The 21,130-nt window shown below is 39.2% G+C and overlaps 1 protein-coding gene across 1 annotated transcript in view; it reads right to left on the bottom strand.

Moving 5' to 3' along the window:
- The window catches only part of LOC146305416 (uncharacterized), a 53,365-nt gene that overhangs the window by 28,393 nt on the left and 3,842 nt on the right, over window positions 1-21,130 (bottom strand). Inside the window, 17 exon segments of the mRNA XM_084713091.1 lie at window positions 2,161-2,195; window positions 2,306-2,479; window positions 4,597-4,749; window positions 4,845-4,950; window positions 5,054-5,179; window positions 6,161-6,289; window positions 6,583-6,756; window positions 7,725-7,759; window positions 7,872-10,003; window positions 10,226-10,263; window positions 10,369-10,488; window positions 11,122-11,256; window positions 11,582-11,664; window positions 11,877-12,343; window positions 12,485-12,679; window positions 13,808-13,869; window positions 17,828-20,146. Coding sequence (XP_084569217.1) covers window positions 2,161-2,195; window positions 2,306-2,479; window positions 4,597-4,749; window positions 4,845-4,950; window positions 5,054-5,179; window positions 6,161-6,289; window positions 6,583-6,756; window positions 7,725-7,759; window positions 7,872-10,003; window positions 10,226-10,263; window positions 10,369-10,488; window positions 11,122-11,256; window positions 11,582-11,664; window positions 11,877-12,343; window positions 12,485-12,679; window positions 13,808-13,869; window positions 17,828-19,849 — 6,186 coding nt within the window. The 5' untranslated portion in view covers window positions 19,850-20,146.

The following is a 21,130-nucleotide window of genomic DNA, read 5'->3' on the forward strand; positions in this document are numbered from 1 at the left end:
ACATACATACTTATGACCATACATGCATACATATGAACATACATACATACATGTGAGCATACATACATATGAGCATATATACATACATATGAGCATACATACATACATACATACATATGAGCATACATACATACATACATACATATGAGCATACATACATATGACCATGCATGCATGCATACATACTTATGACCATACATGCATACATATGAACATACATACATACATATGACCATACATACATATGACCATGCACACATTCATATGACCATACATACATACACACATACATACATACATACATACGGCTATACATATGACCATGCATACATACATACATACATACATGAGCATACATACATACATATGAGCATACATACATACATACATGTGAGCATACATATGAGCATATATACATACATACATACATATGAGCATACATACATATGACCATACATACATACATACATATGAGCATACATACATATGACCATGCATACATACATACATTCATACATATGGCCAAACATATGACCATGCATACATACATACATACATATGACCATGCATACATACATACATACATACATACATATGGCCATGTATACATACATACAAGCATACGTACATACATACATATGATCATGCATACATACATATGAGCATACATACATACATATGACCATGCATACATACATACATACATACATATGACCATGCATACATACATACATACATATGACCATGCATACATACATACATACATATGACCATGCATACATACATATGACCATACATGCATACATACATACTTATGACCATACATGCATACATATGAACATACATACATACATACATATGACCATACATACATATGACCATGCATACATTCATATGACCATACATACATACACACATACATACACACATACATACATACATATGGCTATACATATGACCATGCATACATACATACATACATACATGAGCATACATACATACATATGAGCATACATACATACATACATACATATGACCATGCATACATACATACATACATGTGAGCATACATACATATGAGCATATATACATACATACATACATATGAGCATACATACATACATACATACATATGAGCATACATACATATGACCATGCATGCATGCATACATACTTATGACCATACATGCATACATATGAACATACATACATACATATGACCATACATACATATGACCATGCACACATTCATATCACCATACATACATACACACATACATACATACATACATATGGCTATACATATGACCATGCATACATACATACATACATACATGAGCATACATACATACATATGAGCATACATACATACATACATACATGTGAGCATACATATGAGCATATATACATACATACATACATACATATGAGCATACATACATATGACCATACATACATACATACATATGAGCATACATACATATGACCATGCATACATACATACATTCATACATATGGCCAAACATATGACCATGCATACATACATACATACATATGACAATGCATACATACATACATACATACATATGGCCATGTATACATACATACAAGCATACATACATACATACATACATACATATGATCATGCATACATACATATGAGCATACATACATACATATGACCATGCATACATACATACATACATATGACCATACATACATACATACATACATACATACATACATACATATATACACTCCAAACACTTTTTCCCTCACTGGCATCATAATGTGTACCATAGAGGGTTAATATATTAGAAACAACTGTTAATCAGGCAAATATTATAAAACCAGGTTCTTGCAGTGTGGGTTTGTGTTGGCTTTGGCTTCAAGTTAAATAAGATTGTTCTAACCTTTTTTCTCTGTGTAAGATTGCATGGTTCAGTTGCAGTTGCACACACTGCTCACATGATCAATTACTATTCAGTACTATATACTATGGAAACAAGTATTTTTCCATTCTTGTTTTTCTTTTTCAATACTTATCCAGACCTGAAAAGGAATAAAATCAAATTCCATACTTTTCCATACTGCATAGGAACCCTGTACTTTAATTTATACCTCTGTAATACTTCATATAAATGATTTGAAGACACCTACTATTTCTGAGAGATATCTTCTGCTGTTGTAGCAATCTGTGAAAGAGAGACAAATAACATGTTAAAAAGGGAGAAAGACTTAAAAATTACAAAGACATGCAGATATTTGTGATGGACAAACTCAGTCTTTTTCTTGGATTTCGTACTTATTCTCTTTTGATGCAGGTGCTTTTGCATCATCTCTCCGGGAGTCAGCTGAGGAGGTGCGGTCGAAGACGGCGAGGACGCTGTCGGGAGCTGCTTGTTCACTGCTGCAGTTGTGACAGGTGCATTCTTGGCCGGCGTTGCAGCTGTTTGTGTCTTCACTGCAGTCACAGGATCTTCAAAGAAAAAAAAAATCACATTTGATTAAGACAAATATCTATATTTTGAAAAATTTTCAGCATCTCACCTTCCTCCTTTACATAAATATGTTGGATCAAGGTTGACATCAAAAAATGAGCCTTTATTCTGTGAACCACAGCCGAATGTTTCACTTATTTCAACCAGAATCTGTAGCACATCTGAGATACATTAATGATCTAAAATAACTGGCTAGGTCAGGGGTCTGAGTAAATTCTGGCCTCTCTTGTCCCTGAAGACCTTAGTGATAGTGACAGACTCAAGAAGACGAGCCACCGCCAAAAATCTAGAAGAAAAGGCACCAGGCTACGATGCATGTTTTAACTGACAAAACATTTTCTGGTGTATAGGTCACATATTTTTACAGCTGGAGGATGTTTTGTGTAAGATTCTGACATGTACACATATATTCTGTGATTCAATTTATCGACTGTATTCTGCGATTTGACTGGACTCCATGTAACCTAATATTCAGACCACTGAACATTTTTATTAACTTACATAAGCCAGACTATATAATACTGTTGTGCATTCATTCATTATCCTATGAATCTTGTTAGAAGGAAGCCTAATTGAATGCACTGAGGTGAAAGAAAGGTCTTTTACTAATTAAAGGGTCTTCATGAGTTCATGAATTCATAAACACAATAAAAGACCCTGTGATAGATTTATAATGACTGTAATGTGTTCATGAACTTATAGATTCCACGATAAAAGACCCTCAGATAGACTTATAATGATTGTACGAACATATTTTAAAATAATAATTTGACTGTCTCAAACATAATCATGGCAAACATTGTAAAAAATGTGAAGCTTGAAATATTATGTATCCATTAAAATTGAACCCAGGGAAAAAGTTTCCTGTCTCCCAGCTGTATAAAAGCTGGTGTACTGAGCATTCATGTTCAGTCTAATCCTGAGAATGACTTGAGTTTTTTGGTGTTGTCTTCTTCAAGAGCACAATAAAGTCATTTGACTCTTCATGGCTGATCCAGACCTTGAATCCAGAGTGTTGGTACACTGAGCCTGAACTATCCTGGCCCACAACAAATCTAAGAATCAATTTACACTGTAACAAATACTTGAGACAACTCAACATTTCAAGGCAGTGCACTGCAATAGATTTTTGAGCCCAACTTAAACTCTTAAGCTTTAAAACAAACTTTAAAAAGTTTTGTCAACCTGTAATCTTTAGTTGAGATGTTGTGGTAGAAATAGGAGAACAAGAAGGAAGCTCTTAATTCTGGGAAAGTGCAGTACAGGATGTATCTCAAGAATTAAAAATGATACTGTCATTAGATAACTGTAACTGTAACTATAACTTAGATACTGGTTTCTAAGGTTCTTTTCTACATGATGTAAATCAAACTGTTAGAGTCGACCCCTGTGTCGGGGCTGTGGCTGAACTGTAGCTCAAGCTGTCATGACGAGGCTCAGGTTGCAGGGTATGCATGGCTGTGTTTGCCTCTTAATGACACAGTGTTAATCAGGAATACGTCAAGCTGCAACATTTGACCGGCTATGACAACATTTATCTTCAGGCCTAACAGAAGTGTTGAGGTGTAGAAGGTATACGTAGAAATATAAACAGATTCACTGACAGCTGAAGTGAGTTGGGTTCAGATTTACTGCTGTTGTTGCTTAAACGCAATAAACTCTTTTAACATCAGATTCTGCTCGACTTAACTTCTTTTGTATCTTGTCCAACAAGAAGTTTTCAAAGTGTTTTTGACAAAACGTTAGCAACAAATCCTTTTTCTAGCAAAAATTAAAAGATGGAAATGCACTAAAGTTGGCGGGTGGGGTGCAAATTCCACCCACTAGGGCTGGGCAATTAATCAAATTTCAATTTCAATTACAATCATGGCTTCACACAATCATTACAAAAAGTTAATCAAAAATAAAATGATTATTATGCTGCATGCATTTTTAAAAACACTGGGCTGGATGAAGAATGCATTGCTGCAGAGCTAAAAATTTTTCTTTGTTCATGAGAGTTGACTTCTTGGAGTTTCTCTTATTTTTAACAAATCCTGTGCAAAGACCAAAACCATCCTGCTAACAAATATCGCCTCTTTCTCAGATTTCTTACCGACTCTTTTTGGATGCTGCTGTTTTTCTACCACCTCCCCAGCTTTCGGCATGGTAACCGCAGTCGAAGACGACATGGACGCTGTCTGTAGCTGCTCGCTCACTGCTGCAGCTGCTGGCTCAGTTCTGACAGATGCATCCATTTGCGTCTTCACTGCAGCCACAGGATCTTCAAAAGATCAAATTTAATTTAAGATTGATGTCAGTATTTACAAAGATCTTCACCAGCTCTGCTCTCCCCAGACTTACATGGTTTTGTCAGCCTGTGGACTTTGTATCCAGGGGCTGGTTTCAGGAGGCCGTGCCAAACTTCAAACTGATCAGCTTCGCGAACAGACTCAAATTCTATGAATACCTGGAAGACACGAGCACACACACACAAACACACACACACACACATATGTAGCAGGCAGGACAGGTAGTCTTTTTTAAAATCACTTGTATGTGTGTGTTTATACCTTGTTGAGGAGAGGCAGGTAGTTCCTGACAGGACTGATTTTTTTTAAAGCTTCTCTGAGTTCTCTCTCCTTTATCGGTGAAATGTTAGTGATGAAGACTGTTCTTGCTCCATCACCTTCCACAGGCTGCACCGCAAAATTAACAAGAGGACACAGACACACATAACACATAACAATAAAAGAATTTTGAACAGTTTTTCAAAGTAAGTTTCCAGCTTTTATCACATTAAATATATTTTAGTGAGACATGAGGGGCGTTTTCACATTGCAATGTATCTAAACACAAAATTATATTTACAACTTCCTTTAAAGTCCAGGATGGATTATTTTTGTCAACAAAATTTAAAAGATGCTAAATACAACATTCAACCTCATAAGATGTCAGCAGGCAACACTTTTACCCAACTTTAATGAAAAAACAAAGCGTGCATTTGTTTTGATCTGAGATGCCGGTGCTCTACAGCAACTTCTAGGGTAAATGTGTGTTTTCAATTAGTGTGTGTGTGTGTGTGTGTGTGTGTGTGTGTGTGTGTGTGTGTGTGTGTGTGCGCATTACTTACAGAATCCATCAGCTTCATCAGTGATTTATAAAAGCCAAGCTAAAACAGAAACATCACATTGGCAGCGTTAAAATACAAAGATACTTTTCACCAGACTCACCACTCAAGACACACTCTTTGCAGACACTTCACTCTTTACATTTACACACTTTGTACACACTATAAATGGAGTCTGTCTGGGCTATTAGTTTCCTTTTTAACTACGGAAAATGAGATTATAAAAGAACAAATGAGGATCAGATGACAAAAACAGTTCTTGCAGAGCAAACACCTTGTAACTCAAACACAAAATGACCCCCCAGTTTATCTGTCATTATTTTATCATCACCAGAGGACCTTGATTACTTTAAACTGTAGAGATCAACGTCTTCTTGCAGCCAAAATACAACAATATTTATCTATGGGGTGGACGTGCAATTTGGGTTAATATCAGTTGTTACTAATCTGCTCCTTTTAACAAATATTCATGTTTTTCTGTAAATATTTCTACTTTCTGGTGTTAATACTATACTGAACATACATAAAAACATGCGCAGTACGTGCTTACCGGTGTCATTGCAATGTCATCAGCTACCACCTGAAAACTGAGTCCGGTCTGTTTGAACTGAATGCCAGAGTTTGTGTAGACTTTCATTATCTCATGGACGTTCTTTACTGCCGGCATTTCGACAAAGGCCTGAGAAAAAAAACAGAAACAAAAAGGTATTACTACTTTTATTTACTTGTTCTGAGTACTTTTTCAACAGCATTTTACACATTTTTATATATTTAAAAGTATATTAAAAGTTTTGTGGAGTCATTTTGATATATAGACCCAAAATACATTTGTGAATCTTTCTCTATGCATTCACTGATAATGAGACTGATGTGAATTCATACATAACTTGTGACAGGCATTAAAATCAAAGCAACAGCAAAAACATTGAATTAATAAATCAAACCAAGGCAGATTTATAACCTGGTGCTTACCATGCGTGCCTGAGGTACAACATAGATGGTGTCATCATTATGTTGAAACCCAAACGGCTTGAGACGTTTGGCTAAATCTTCTTCTCTGTAGTGAGGAGTGCAGTGTGTGTAGCCACTGTGATACTGTGGCAGTCTGGTTATGAGCAGCAACGTCCTACCGCCAAGCTGGGACAACTGGAAAAATAAAGAAAAAAGACAGAGATAATAATGAGGGGCAGTGATGGTTCAAGTTAGTTTGAAGATCAAAACAAGTGAACTAATCAACAGCATTTACTGCCTTTATCAAACTTTGGTTAACTTTATATATTATCAACAGACTGAAAAACTGTTAATCAGGAAAATAATAGTTACAAAAAGGTTTCTGTAGTGTGAGTTTGGATTGGTGTGGGTTTCAGGTTAATGTACGACTTTTAAAGACCTTTTTAACACCACACAGACTGCAATTTAGTATCTTTTTTATACCAACCACAGAATGAACATACAACCATACATACATACATACATACATACATACATACAACCATACATACATTACAACCATACAAAAATACAACCATACATACATCCATACATACATACAACCATACATACATACATACATACATACATACAACCATACATACATACATCCAACCATACATACATACATACATTCAACCATACATACATACAACCATACAAAAATACAACCATACATACATCCATACATACATACAACCATACATACATACATACATACATACAACCATACATACATACATCCATACATACATACAACCATACATACGTACAACCATACAACCATACACACATACAACCATACAACCATATATACATACATACATACAACCATACATCCATACATACAACCATACATACATACATACATACAACCATACATACATACAACCATACATACATCCATACATACATACATACAACCATACATCCATACATACAACCATACATACATACATACATACATACATACAACCATACATACATACATACATACATACATACAACCATACAAAAATACAACCATACATACATACAACCATACATACATACAACCATTCATACATACAACCATACATACATACATACATACATACATACATACATAAATACATCTATCTTACTTTTGGTACATAACCAGGTTCCCATTTGAGGCAGTCTGTGAAAAACAGAACAGATACAATGTAAAATCAAAAATAAAGAAAGAATGACATTGGAATTATGTTCAAACATTTGTGACAAGCAAATTGTGTCCGTCTTGGATTTCTTACCGATTCTACTTGGATACAGGTGGTCTTGTACCATCTCCCCAATAGTCTGAGGGGTAACTGCTGCAACCAACTTGCATGTTAGAGTTTCAGGCTTCTGTGTAGCTGAGGCCGTTTCTGCTTCGGAAGGCAAACCCATTGCTTCAGTGACAAAACCTTTGCTTTTTGTTGGTTCAGTAACAGTCCTGCTTGCTACTTGATCAACCTCAGTTTTCTCTTTCAGCACCACCACAGACTCTCTAGCACTGGTTTCAGATTTTTCAGACACATGTATTTGTTTACTGGACTCTGACAGGATGCTTTGCTGCAGTAACCCTTTGACAGAAATGTCTGTTGGCCTGGTCTCAACTGTGACGGTTGGTGGTTGACTGTCACTGGGTTTGTCTGCTGAATGTTGTGGCACAGCCGATGTAGTTGTCATTTCTTTCCCTTTGCCTTCAGCACAACTTCCAACTTCCATGGGCTCTGCCGCTTCGGCTCTCATTTCTCCTAGCTCCATTGATTCAACAACTCCAGCATTGTTGGCTTTGGCAAGTTTTTCTTGATGCTTAGGTTCAAAATCTGTCACATTCGCTGTTCCAACAACCTCAGCTGGCACCATCACAGCTTCTTTAACTGTTCTTTCAGATTCTTTGGGCTTGGAAATTTCTACACCAGGCTGATTTTCTGAGGGTGTAGATTTGGAAGGCACACTCACAGCCTCTGCTTCTTCAGCCTTTTCTTTTGCAACATCTCCTATTCCAGCCAACGTATCTGCAGACGTTTTGGGTTTCTGTGCAGCTGAGGCCATTTTTGCTTTGGAAACCAAAACCTTTGCTTCAGTGGTGACCTTTTTGCCATTTGTTAGTTCAGTAACCATCCTGTTGGCTAATTGATCAATCTCAGTTGTCTCTTTCACCCCCACCACAGGCTCTCTAGTGCTGGTTTCAGATTTTTCAGAGACATGATTTTGTTTGTTGGACTCTGTTTCTGAAAAAGTGTTTTGTTGGACGTGCAGTAAAGCTTTGACAGCGATATCTGTCTCAACTGTACTGGTTGGTTGACTGTCACTGGGTTTGTCTGCTGAATTTTCTGATACAGCCTCTGTAGATGTAATTTTTTTCCCTTCGCCTTCAGCACTGTTTCCAACTTCCCTATGCTTTGACACTTCATGTTCTGTGTCCTCAAGCTGCATTGGTTCAACGACTTCAGTGTCATCAGCTTTGTCAAGTTTTTCTTGATACTTTAGTTCAACAACGGTCACATTTTCAGTTTCAGCAACCTCAACTGTGTCTTTCAGCACCACCACAACCTCTTGAACCTTGGTTTCAAATTCTTTAGGCCTGGAGTTTTCTACATCAGGTCGGTCTTCTGAAGCCGTAGATCTGGAAGGCACAATCACAGGCTTTGCAGCCGTTTCTTCAACATTTTCTTTTGTCACAACCAAGTTGTCCACTGGAGTTTTTAGTTTCTGCATAGTTGAGGCAGTTTCTGCTTTGGAAGCAAAAACCTTTGCTTCAGTGGAAATCTCTTTGCCTTTTGTTGATTCGTTCACAGTGCTGTTGGCCATAGACTCTTTAGCACGGCTTTCTGTTGGCCAGGTTTCAACAGTACTGGTTGGTGCTTGACTGTGACTGAGTTTGTCTTCTGAATTTCTTCCATTTGCCTCTTGAACTATTGTTTGAGATCCTTTAGGCTCAGAGTTTTCTACATCAGGCTGACTTTCTGAAGCCGTAGATCTGGAAGGCACACTCATGGTCTTTGCAGCTGTTTCTTCCTCCTTTTCTTTTGCCACAACTTGTGCTGCAGCAAACTTGTCCACTGGAGTTTTGGATTTTTGTGTAGTTGAGGTTGTCGCTGCTTTGGAAGTTAAGACCCGATTTACTGTGGCCTTTTTCACAGCTCCCTTAGCAGGCAACCTTCCTGCTTTTACGGTTTTAGCTATCTGCTTGTTTAAGGCATTTTTCGCTTTGGAAACCAAGACTTTTGATCTAATGACAGCTGTCTTCTGATCTGTAAATCTGTCTGTTGAAGCTTTGTTGGCTACAGAGGTTAAAGGACCTTCAAGTGGAGGCATGTTAGGTGTAGAGAAAACACTTTCAGTGGTGGTGGATTTAGCAGTTTCAGGTGTGGAGACACTGGATGTGGCAGGTTTACTGTGAACAAAAGAGAGTTACAGGGGTCAAGCATGGGAAAGGAGTATCTGAAAATCTGAAAACAAATTTGTCCACCAAGAACATAAATTTAGGCAGCAACGGAACATTTATTATAATATTTATATAATAATTAGTAGTATAAAAAAGACAAAAACAAAAATGAGATAAAAACCCTCCACTCTCCATTGCTGTTAAAATAATGTTAAGTGAAATATGTCTTACTTCTGAGGAGGCTCCTTTTGCTCCTGAGAGACAGACTCCTAAAACAAAAAATGAGATTTGTTATTTGCTTTAGATTCATCTGATAATTAGGAGTGTTTATATTTGACAAAATTTCAGGGACAGAGAAAGAAAGACAGAAAAACCTTTTCTCTGGAAACAGCGACAGTGACTGGCATTCCTTTCACATCAAAACTCTTTACGCTCATCAGTTTCTTAGCGTCTTCCTCTTTCTCGAAACACACCACTGCCTGCATGTGCACACACTTACACACACGCACGCACACACACACACACACACACACACACACACACACACACACACACACACACACACACACACACACACACACACACATATTACTACAACCATCAGGACCACCTATTCAATATATTCACACATGAAACATAAAATGTTTAACTGACCAAATCTTTAATTCAAAAGAGGTGTGTGCCAACTGTGATGCCATTTTCAGGAATTTGTGACATTTTACAGGCCGAAATAAAAATTGCTAATAAATATAATTGCCAGTTCCAGGCCAATATATCTGGGCCAAAACTCTTTTAATTCAATTTAATCTAAAACAGTTTAACATGGTTGTTTTTAACCCATAATACAAAGGGCCTTCAGTTCAGGCAGAGTATCGACATGTTCTCAGTAAAAACAGACACATCTCGAGGCCTGGATACAAACTTCTGGGCTTGATGGTTTAGGAGCTTGATTCTCTTCTTAATATTACATAAATACTTCAGATGAAAGCATCACACCAAACAGCAAAACAGAAGCAAAAGGTGGTCAAGGGAAAACTAAGCAAACAAAAGACCAAAGGCAAAATATTGGCAAATATAGGCCTGGGCAGCAAAAATATATACACACTCTTCAATTTCTATGTGCATACCTCTTTTTTGGGCCGAAACATTAAAACTGACTTGGTTTTTCCAAACTGCTTCACAGCAGTGACCACATCATTGCGCGAGAGAGAATTATGAATCCCGTGTAGTTTCAGCATGGTTGGAGGTGAAGATTTACCAGACTGAACAAAGAGAGAGACAAAAATACAAACTTGGACCAAATATAACTATTGAAATCGGCTTTCTTTTTAAAAAAAACTTAGAAAGAGAAAAATGAATCTTTGTTTCAAGTGTCTATTAAACCTTAACATCATCTGTCTTCTCAGACAACATGACTTTTTGTTTATGGTTCAGTCTTCGATCAAAGTGATATGTGGTTTTAATGGAAGCAAGTAAATGAGACAATAGAGACACAGGAAGGGCAGGAAAAGTAAATTGTTTACCAGATGATAGACTGTTGCTAAATGTGCCTGATACACTATAACACACACATAAATACACACCAACCTTCGCCTTTGTGAAAGAACCCGCCTCACTCTCAGAGGGCTCTGAAGTCAAAGCCTTTACATGGTCAGCCTGTACCTGAGCAGCTAGAGTGACAAATATGAACAGTTTTCAGGCAATGTTTCAGACAATTTTTTTTTAAACACGGAAATGCTAAAATTCTCTGGTTGCAGGCAATTTCTCAAGCATGAACATTTGCTGAATTTCCTGAATATGTTTGGTAAAGTAAAAGATGGATAACTAATGAAATTAGTCTTCAACTGCCAAGGGGTCTTAAAATCTTTGCAATTTCTCTCACCCGGTGGTGATCCCAGTTGTCTCTTGGCCAATTCCTCAGCAGTGACTGACTTTGGTTGTTCAAGGGATAACCCCTCTGTTGACAATTGTCTCTCATCCTTCTTCCTTGGCGGTGATCGTCTCTTGTCCTTCTTCCTTGGTGGTGATTGTGTTTCATCCTTCCCCCTTGGTGATGATCGTCTCTCATCCTTCCTCCTTGGTGGTGATCTTCTCTTATCACCCTTCCTCGGTGGTGATCGCCTCTCGTCACCTCTCCTTGGTGGGGATCTTTTGCAATCATTCCTTCTTAGTGACGACCATTTCTCATCTCTCCTCCTTGGAGATGATCGTTTGTCATTCCTCCTGGGTGAGGACCGTTTCACATCTCTCTTCCTCAGCGACACTTGTCTATCAGGACTCCTTGAATGTGACCGATAGCGGGAGGAGGTTGGGTGGCCATTCCATGGTGAGGGAGAAAGAGACCGGGACCTGATGAAAGTCCACTCAATTAATCAACTGTTAATTTAAATAATGGCAATCAAAAATTTCACAGGAAGTATAGTTTTCTCAAGGACATGTTAGTGTCCATGTTTGTGTGCATATCAGAATTTATATAATCTTTATAAAGACCTGCGGGTGTATCTGGAACTGTGTGGTGATTGTGATATGCTACGACGTTTCTCCCTTTTGCCCTCCGACTCTGGGCGGTGACTGGGGCTGGATGAGCGGGAACGGGAGCGACTTCCGGGACTTGTTTTCTGGTGGCAATGCTGGGAAGTCTGCGCAGAGGTTGAGGGTGAGGGCTTGGCATCTTTACCTGCAGCCCTGAAGAGAGATGGATGGGAAAAATACAAGTGAATGACAGCAAAGAAAATTTTGTAAAAAACAGTAAGGTTGTTAATCAGTATCTTTGCTTATGAGGTTGTGGAACTTGTGCGGTTCCCATGTGTCTGACAACTGAAGTCAGGCAGACACTGTACAGGTTTAGATGGATTTTAGTCCCGAATTTGTCTAATATGACACGCCAGATGTTGTTATACATAACAATCTGAGAAGTCATCCTTGAAACCTGTTTGGAAAAGGGCAGTCTTGTTTCAAAAGAAAAAAACTTGGCAAGTGATTGGATGAACCATGTATTGATCACGTCTAATGCAGGATAACTTCAACTAATCAGCAGCAAAGCTCCAGAAATATTGTTTATTGTTGTGTCTCGTCCCCATGACTTCAGTCCCGAGAACAGAAAAATAATGAGACATTTGTGCTGAGGGCAGAGTCTCTGCAGATACAGACACCACTAAACACTTCTAATGGATCATAAATGATGATTGAAATTATGTTTTTGAGTCTATCCATTGTTTTTTATTGTTTTTGGGAACATGTTACATACTATCTCTTGAACTTTGCTGCAGAATGGACATACCATATTTTCTGTACCTTCTAGGTGTCGGTGGCTTCAGAGTTTTCTTTTTTATTGTTTTTGTTCATAGCTCAATTGTGCAAAATGACATTGTCAATACGAGGATGTAGCCATCTTGTTTGAATATTGGAATTGATGCTGGACATAGCAGACTGGGGTTTCTGTGCTTCCACTAAGGTCCACAATATGGTCAGTCAACTGATGTCCACAGTGTTAGTATAAAAGTAGCAGTTTCTGGCCATGCAGACAAGCAGATTTAAACATGTAGTGTGAGTTAACACAACATGCAGGATGAATAAATTCACAGTGTCTGTCCAGGTTAAAAAGACTACCTGGGCCTGAGTGTTGTCTCTGTGGAAAAACAATTCAAAAACAACTATTAAACCAGCAAAAAAGCCACATCATGACAATGGTGTTGTCCAGTGTTTCCCCTACAGTATATTAGGGCATCCTTAGTGGGCATGCCCCAAAAGTATTCAGAAAAAGGCAATGAGCATCAAAAAACATAACACAAAGTAAAAAGAAAAAGGTCTCACCTGTCTCGCTGGGCTATGTATTTGTAAATGTGAAGGCTGCTGTTCAGGTGGTTGATCCAACCCTAGTAGACAGAACAACAAAGAGCATTTAGACAGGCATCACTGTCTTCAAACTTGCTATCAGCTTCAATGACTAAAATGCATTTTTTGTGACTGCTGGAAAACATATTTTATTCAACATTCCAGCAGTCTTGAGAAAGAAAATTGTCCAGAGTTTGTGTCCCACTGTTGTTCTGTTGAGTCTTTCTAGTCAAAGTGTCCACTTCCTTTCCTCTGCTCTTGTACAAATCAGTGTTTGTGTTGATATTAAACAAGCACATCTATAAAAGCAAAATATATCAATCTGGTTTCTTTAAATGCTCAGCCAACTGCAGTCATCAAAAAAAAAAAAAAAAAACTACTTTAATGGTTTCTGCAGACTTCGACTATAAAATCAACTACAAGAGGGAACTCAAAACACGTTCTTCGCAGGAGTGTGCAGCGCAAAGCTGAGACATTAGCTAACAGTAAATAAAAAGTTGACTTCTTGATTTCTTTATCACGAAATATAATAAATACAGGAGTGCCAGTAACAAACACGCAAAATAATATTGTATTCTTGGTAGTGTGATGTCTGGTTCCCTGAGGTTTGGTGAAGGTCATCTCAGCAGAGGTCACAATCAAGACCAGATCAGGACAAAAACACACAAATGGATACATCTGGAGTAGAGGTAGGAAACTGGGGAGAGAAAAAAGCTGGGGTGTCTTTTATTAATGTATCCTGAAAGAAGGAAAAGTAAGTAAAAAGTAAGTAACAACAATGCAAACAAAGCCTCTGATGACTGTGTGGTACATGATATATGTTGGTGGCTTTTAGTACTGTGTATGTAGTAGTGATTGTAATTCTTTTTTGGTATGCAGAAATACCTAAAAATACATAAAGACAAGCTTGGCTTTATAATGCAACCCCAATTTCAAAAACGTTTATTATGTAATGTGTAAATGAAAACAGAACGCAATGATTTGCTTTTCAGTCTCTGTAGTGGCAGGGTATTCATCATGCAGTAGCATAGTTTCAACCTGGTATTTTCTGTAGGGATATTACAGGCATTTCATCTAGGATTCAACCAGAAGCATATTCACTATCTTGTGGCACACCCAGAAGTCAACTGATACAGGATATTTGTCTGAAAATTTGATGAAACATTTGATTGTTAAAAAAAATAGCTGACTAAGCCACACGAACCTAAGGGAAGCAGATAATCTTCATGGGAATAGACATCTCTATTCACCATTGAGTATAGTAGAGAGACAAGATATTTCATGTTCAGACTGGTAAACTTTGTTTTTTACTGCTTTGTACATCTAGCCTCATTCTGCATTTTGGTGCCTGCAACACGCGTCAAAAAAGACGGGACAGGGGCATGACTACAACCGGATCCATCACCTTTTCTTTTAACAGTCAGTAAGTGTTTGGTAACTAAGTGATTGAATTTTGAAAGTGAGATTCCTTCTCATTCTTGCTTGATATATAACTTCAGATGGTCAGCAATCCAGGATGTCCATTAGCAGCATAATGCGCCACACATTTTCAATGGGAGACAGGTCTGGACTGCAGGCAGGTCAGTCTGGTATCTGAACTCTTCTACTACAAAGCCACGTTGTTGGGACACCGGCAGAATTCAGCATTAATGAGGCCTTCACTGATTTGACAGTCATCCATGATGCCATGGGCTCTAACACACACCCATACAATCACAGGTGCTGTCTTTTGAAGTTAGCGCTGGTAAAAATCTGGATGGTCCTTCTCCTCTTCAGCCTGGAGGTCATGACGTCCGTGACTTCCAAAACCAATCTGATTTGGATTTGCCAGAACACTGCACACTTTTTCACTTTGCGTCAGTCCATCTCAGATGAGCTCGGGCCCAGAGAAGTGCAGCGTTTCTGGATGATGTTGACATATCACTTTCACTTTGCATGGAGTCTTAACTTGCATTTGAAGATGCAGTGACAGTTGGTGTTTCTGGACACCGGTTTTTCAAAGTGTTCCGGAGCCCATGTAGTATCCTTTAAACAATTATGTGGGTCTTTAAGTTTTTAATGCAGTGTTGGCTGAGGGGTCAAAGGTCACAGACATTCAATGTTCGTTTTCAGCCTCGGCCTTTAACTAAAGAGTTTTCTCTGGATTCACTGAATCTTTTAATTATATCACTGGTTGTAGATGGTAGAATCCCAAAATTCCTTGCAGTTTTGAAATGTTGTTCTTAAACTGTTGGAAAATTTTGCCCATGCAGTTTTTTCACGAAAGTGGTGAACTTCACCCCATCCATACTTGTGATAGACTGAGTCTTTCAAGGATGCCCCTTTAATAACCAATCATGATACTGTCACCGGTTACAAATTAAATTGTTGTTGTTGATGTTGTAACAGGAGTTTTTTCAGCACCCTGCAACTTTTCCTGTTTTTTCTTGCCTGTCTCAACATTTCTGAAACATCACAGGGCATCACATTCAGAACAAGCGTATATTTACAAAAAACAATATGTTTCATGCTTGAACATTAAATATCTTGTCTTTATATTGTACCCAGTCGAATACATGTTTAAAAGTATTTACATATCACTGCATTCTGTCTTTATTTACGTTTTTTAATTTTTGGGATTGGGGTTGTAAAATTACAAAAAAGTGATACCTTCTGCTGGATATTAAATAAATTAAGGTAACAAAATGCAAATACATTTCTATAGTACACATTCACTTATTTCAGAAAATCCAAACTGAATACGCACTGTGGAACGAAAGAAAAAAAAAAAACCCTGATCTTTAGATTTGCAGATTCTTCCTCATCCTGTCTTCTAAACCCGGTTTTCAACAATGATCTCAGACGTTTGGTTATATCTCATCATTTTATATCAAATTATGCAACTTTTGTTTGGCAGTGTAAGTCATCTCTCTAAATTAGACAGTGATGTTCTAACAACTAGAGTTGTGCTGATGAAAAAAATTTCAAACTGGGTTGGAATTAAGCCAAATATCAGACCAGACCAGTTATGGCGACTTATACCCCTGAATGTTGCACATGACACAGCCACATTTAGGCTATTCTTTGTAATCTCCTTTTGATAACTAAAGTAATATTTTCTTTTTTCCCATTCACTGAGACACCCCTGAAAGTGTTTGGAGCTTCCTCTGGGAGGCCTTCCGCCCACTCTGAAAACCTCTGCCTAAACCTGTGCATCTGCTCTTGTAATGATCTTGTAATCGTGTGATGAAAATTATTCTTGTAAAGCCTTGACAGTGTATTTACTTTGCTCTCCACTTGTTACTGCCAAAGTATTGGTTAATACCACTTGTTATTACCAAAATAGAGTGGCCATAGAGAAGGCCAGGTCTCACTGCCCCAACACTGTGCTGATGAGGCAAGCAGCAGGAAGAACAAACACACCTCATATCAAATGAACACAGCGCACGCACACACACACACACACACACACACACACACACACACACACGGACATTACACCAACACATACACATCACACAAAATATTGAAAAGGGGAATTAACTAAGGGATTAACTCCAATGTGAGAGATTGGCGGGACCATGACATTATGAGAATAAAAATAATAGTACTTCTTGTTCTATCTCAGTTGCTCTACAGAGTATTATTGCCAATTATTAACTAATTATTGCCAATTATTGCCACAAAGGTATTTTCTTACTGAATTCCTCTGACTACTCTGACTGTTATTTTCCAAAGTTTGGAAAAACCCACAACAGTTGCAATCTGCAACCTCACCGCTTGGTAACACTAAATCCTACACACTGGACCTTTAAATTCAATGAATATTTAATACAAATCCCTTCAAATACAATAAAGTATTGTCATAGGTCTTTTTACACAATTAAGACCATTCAGCACGTCTGCACTAAATAAAAATGAAACAATTCACAATTAAAAAGAACAACCATCTTAGATATCAAACTAAACAACCCACAATTTCCTAAAGGGGGAGAAAGCAGAGTGAAATCTTCCACTTACCATTGGAGTAGTACATTCTTCGTTACATAGAGAACAGGTATGCGGAAAGGTTCTTGGTGAGGCCTTTGCATAGTCTTGCATCAGATTTGAGGTTGGCAAACCCTTGGAGACTGCCAACTTTGCTGGAGGTGGCCTGTTGGATGTAGGCAGTGTCATGTGATCCAGGCCCACCAGCACCAGGCCTGGCTGAGGCACAGCTGGAGAAATAATGCTGAGAGGAGAATCACTCGGGGTCAACACTGGCCGATGCATGGCCAGTGAGGCATCAGTGTCATTGGGGATGAGAGGAGCAGGGGGAACAGTTTTTTCACCAGAAAAAACTGGAGGGCATATCACTTGCCCTGTCTGTGAGACCGACTGCTTCTGCATCTGCTGCACTTGCTGCATGTGCTGCACTGGCGGATTCTGCATCTGCTGCACTGGTGGATTCTGGATCTGCTGCATTGGTGGATTCTGCGTCTGCTGCACTGGCTGCTTCTGCATCTGCTGCTGGATTTGCTGCCTTTTCATCAGCTCAACAGCTGTTGAGCCTTCACCTGGAGTTTTACTTTGATCCTTCGTGTGACGGGTGTTATAGCTATCAAAGAGCACAAAACCATGTCGGCTGGGTTGGGTTTTCAACACAGACTGGCTATTGGCCTCTGGTTCTTTGACAAGAACAGATTTGGGGACCTCAGACTTGAGAACTCTGACGTCTGTGTCTTTCTTTGGCAGAGAGAAAAGGCTGGGGATTGTTTGATAAGTCTGGTTTAGTGGGGTCTGCAACTGTTTGGTCTTTTCATGGCTTGGGGGACACACAGATTTAAGAATTGAAGTGTACGAAAAGCTGGGACTGTTAACAGACTTTGTCTGCTCATGTGAAGAACCCAAGGCACTGCTTGTCACCTCTGTTGTATTTTTTTGCGGTGGTTCTTGACTGTGTCGGTTACTATCGCAAGTGTCCATCAGCGACATACTTCCACTCCCACCACTGTTAACTCTACTGCCACTGGTGCTTCCAATATCATCTCCAAGCCCTGCAATATATTTGCCATGTCCATAATCAACCACTTTATTTGGCTGGAGAAGAGCAGATGATATTCCTTCCCGGTGTATCATTCCCCCTCCAGAACTACTCAATTTTTGACTTTCCATTCCACTCACACTTCTGGTAGTTTGGGGTTCAGGGCAGGGTTTTGGCTGTTCTGCTGTTTTAGCCCTCTTGTCCTTCTGAAGTTGAATTTGGCGCAAGATGAACGGCAGGGTATCAGAAGTAAGCTGTTCTTCTGGGTAGGAGAGAAGAATATCCAAGTCATCCTTTTCAAGTCCAAAGTGGTTAAGGATCTTAAAAGCTGATTCAGAGGTGTACTTTGGTTGCCTGGACTCTGTGGAAGTAGCAAGTTTGTTTTTCACTGGGCAGTCATGAGCGGCTAACCCTGTAATAGACTGAATATCATGGTCTCTTCTGCTGGGGACATTAAGCCTATTGTCACCACTGCTTCCGTAGTTAGACGAAACGGCTGACGAATAAAATTTTGAGTCATCAGCAGTGGGCCTTTTATAGTTCGACGACCAGTCCAAGGAGCTACTACTACTTTCAACGTCCGAGTGTCTTTGTCCTAGAGAGGCGAAGGTTGAGGACATTGGGTTGGAAGCCATCCCTGTGCTGGGGGAGCAAAACTCATCCCTTTGAGTGCTGGTACAGCGATAGTCCTGGTCCAGGGGCTGGTGCATTGGTTTGCCAAGAACCCTCACCTCCTCTCTGATTACATGCATGTCCATAGACCTCTGCCTGTCTTCATCCATGATGACCCTGTACTGTTCAGGTTTGTGGCTCACTGACTGAGAAATCAGCAATGGGTGTATCTCACCAGAGTTGTCAGACATTGCAGAAGAAGCTCCTGAAGAACTGAAGCTGGATCCAAGTCCCAGATGAGATGCCCTCTGAGGGTCTCTCTCTGCCTGTATACTGGGAAGTCCATACTGCCCCTGGGTGGAACTTTGGTTCCCAGAGGCAAAGGGGTTATACAGTGGATGCGACATGGTGTTTGCAATCTTCAGACGGTTCAGATGGTGGCTGCAGCATTCGGGCAGAGGACACTGTAGATATGTGAGGAGCAGATGTGTTGCAGTTGGCTATAAAGGCTGTTGCTCAGCTGCCAACAGTGGGAGCATTATTTATCTACATCAGTTCTAGCTGGTCTTTCAGGTGAGCCAGCCACAAGGAGGCAGTCTGCTGGCCAATCAGGAGAGAGTTCTCTGGGAGCCCTCGAGGAAAGGGCTGGTTAGGGTCCCTGGAACAGGAGAAGGGGCACAACACGCTGTGATAGCAATGCAAAGCTGAAAAGTAAAAAAACAAAAACAAAAAAACAAACAAACAAAGGAAGGGGTTATTGAATGGGACTGGACTTTATCTTCTTGAATGGATAAAATCCATCATCTGGAGGGTCTTTGCTTGAGTTGCCCACTCTGGGGCTTCCTGCTGGATACACAATTATTAAATCTGTTTCCTGGTCTTCACTGGCAAGAAAGAACAGACAAGGCAAAAGTAACAAAGCACAGACAAAGAGACAAAACAAGGTCACTGTTAACAGGAAACCTCGACAACACTTCAATTTTTGGCATTGAAAACAAAACCTAAACTGAGAAAAGGAACAACACTGGCACTGGCGCTTTTGAAGTGAATCAAAGCTTTGAGTGGGTAGAACATGACACATCTGTGAATGTAATGCACTGTGGTGTGCCACCAGTTTCATCAACTAGCCAAAAAGTCTAGCTCATTTTTCATGGGGAACAATTCAGGAAAAACTTCACCAATTTCATGGGAAAAGTGAACATCACTTTGTGAATGGCTGCATACTTTGCAGTTATATGTCTATTCCAGGAGCGTATCAGCATAAGCATTACACACAGTGTTACAACACACAGCACTATTTACTGAGGATGTCAACAATAGATAATAGTGCTAATACAGAATCCATATTTTGCCTTCACATCACCTTGTAAATTGTGACCTTGAAAACAGGTGCATTTGTGTTGGGGAAAAAATTGAAAGTGGAGTTTCAAAAGGACAAATCTTTATTTTCAAAGTTTTGCAGATGTACATTTGCATTTCTGTTATACCTTGTCACACTCGTCTCTGCCATATCTGCCCACACAATTCGGTTAGTTTTTCTGGCAGCGCTGTCTCACATTGCTTGTCTAAAACTCTGAAACAGATAGTAGGGTAACTGCAGACTGGAGAGTTTGAGAGAGGCATGGTAGCTTTCAATAAGCTCTTAATTTGGCCAATCAGAGGCTTACAATTCTGTGAATCTAAAATGA

This window comes from Lutjanus erythropterus, chromosome 23 (assembly GCF_056507025.1).
Source record: "Lutjanus erythropterus isolate fLutEry1 chromosome 23, fLutEry1.hap2, whole genome shotgun sequence".
Classification (NCBI taxonomy): domain Eukaryota; kingdom Metazoa; phylum Chordata; class Actinopteri; order Lutjaniformes; family Lutjanidae; genus Lutjanus; species Lutjanus erythropterus.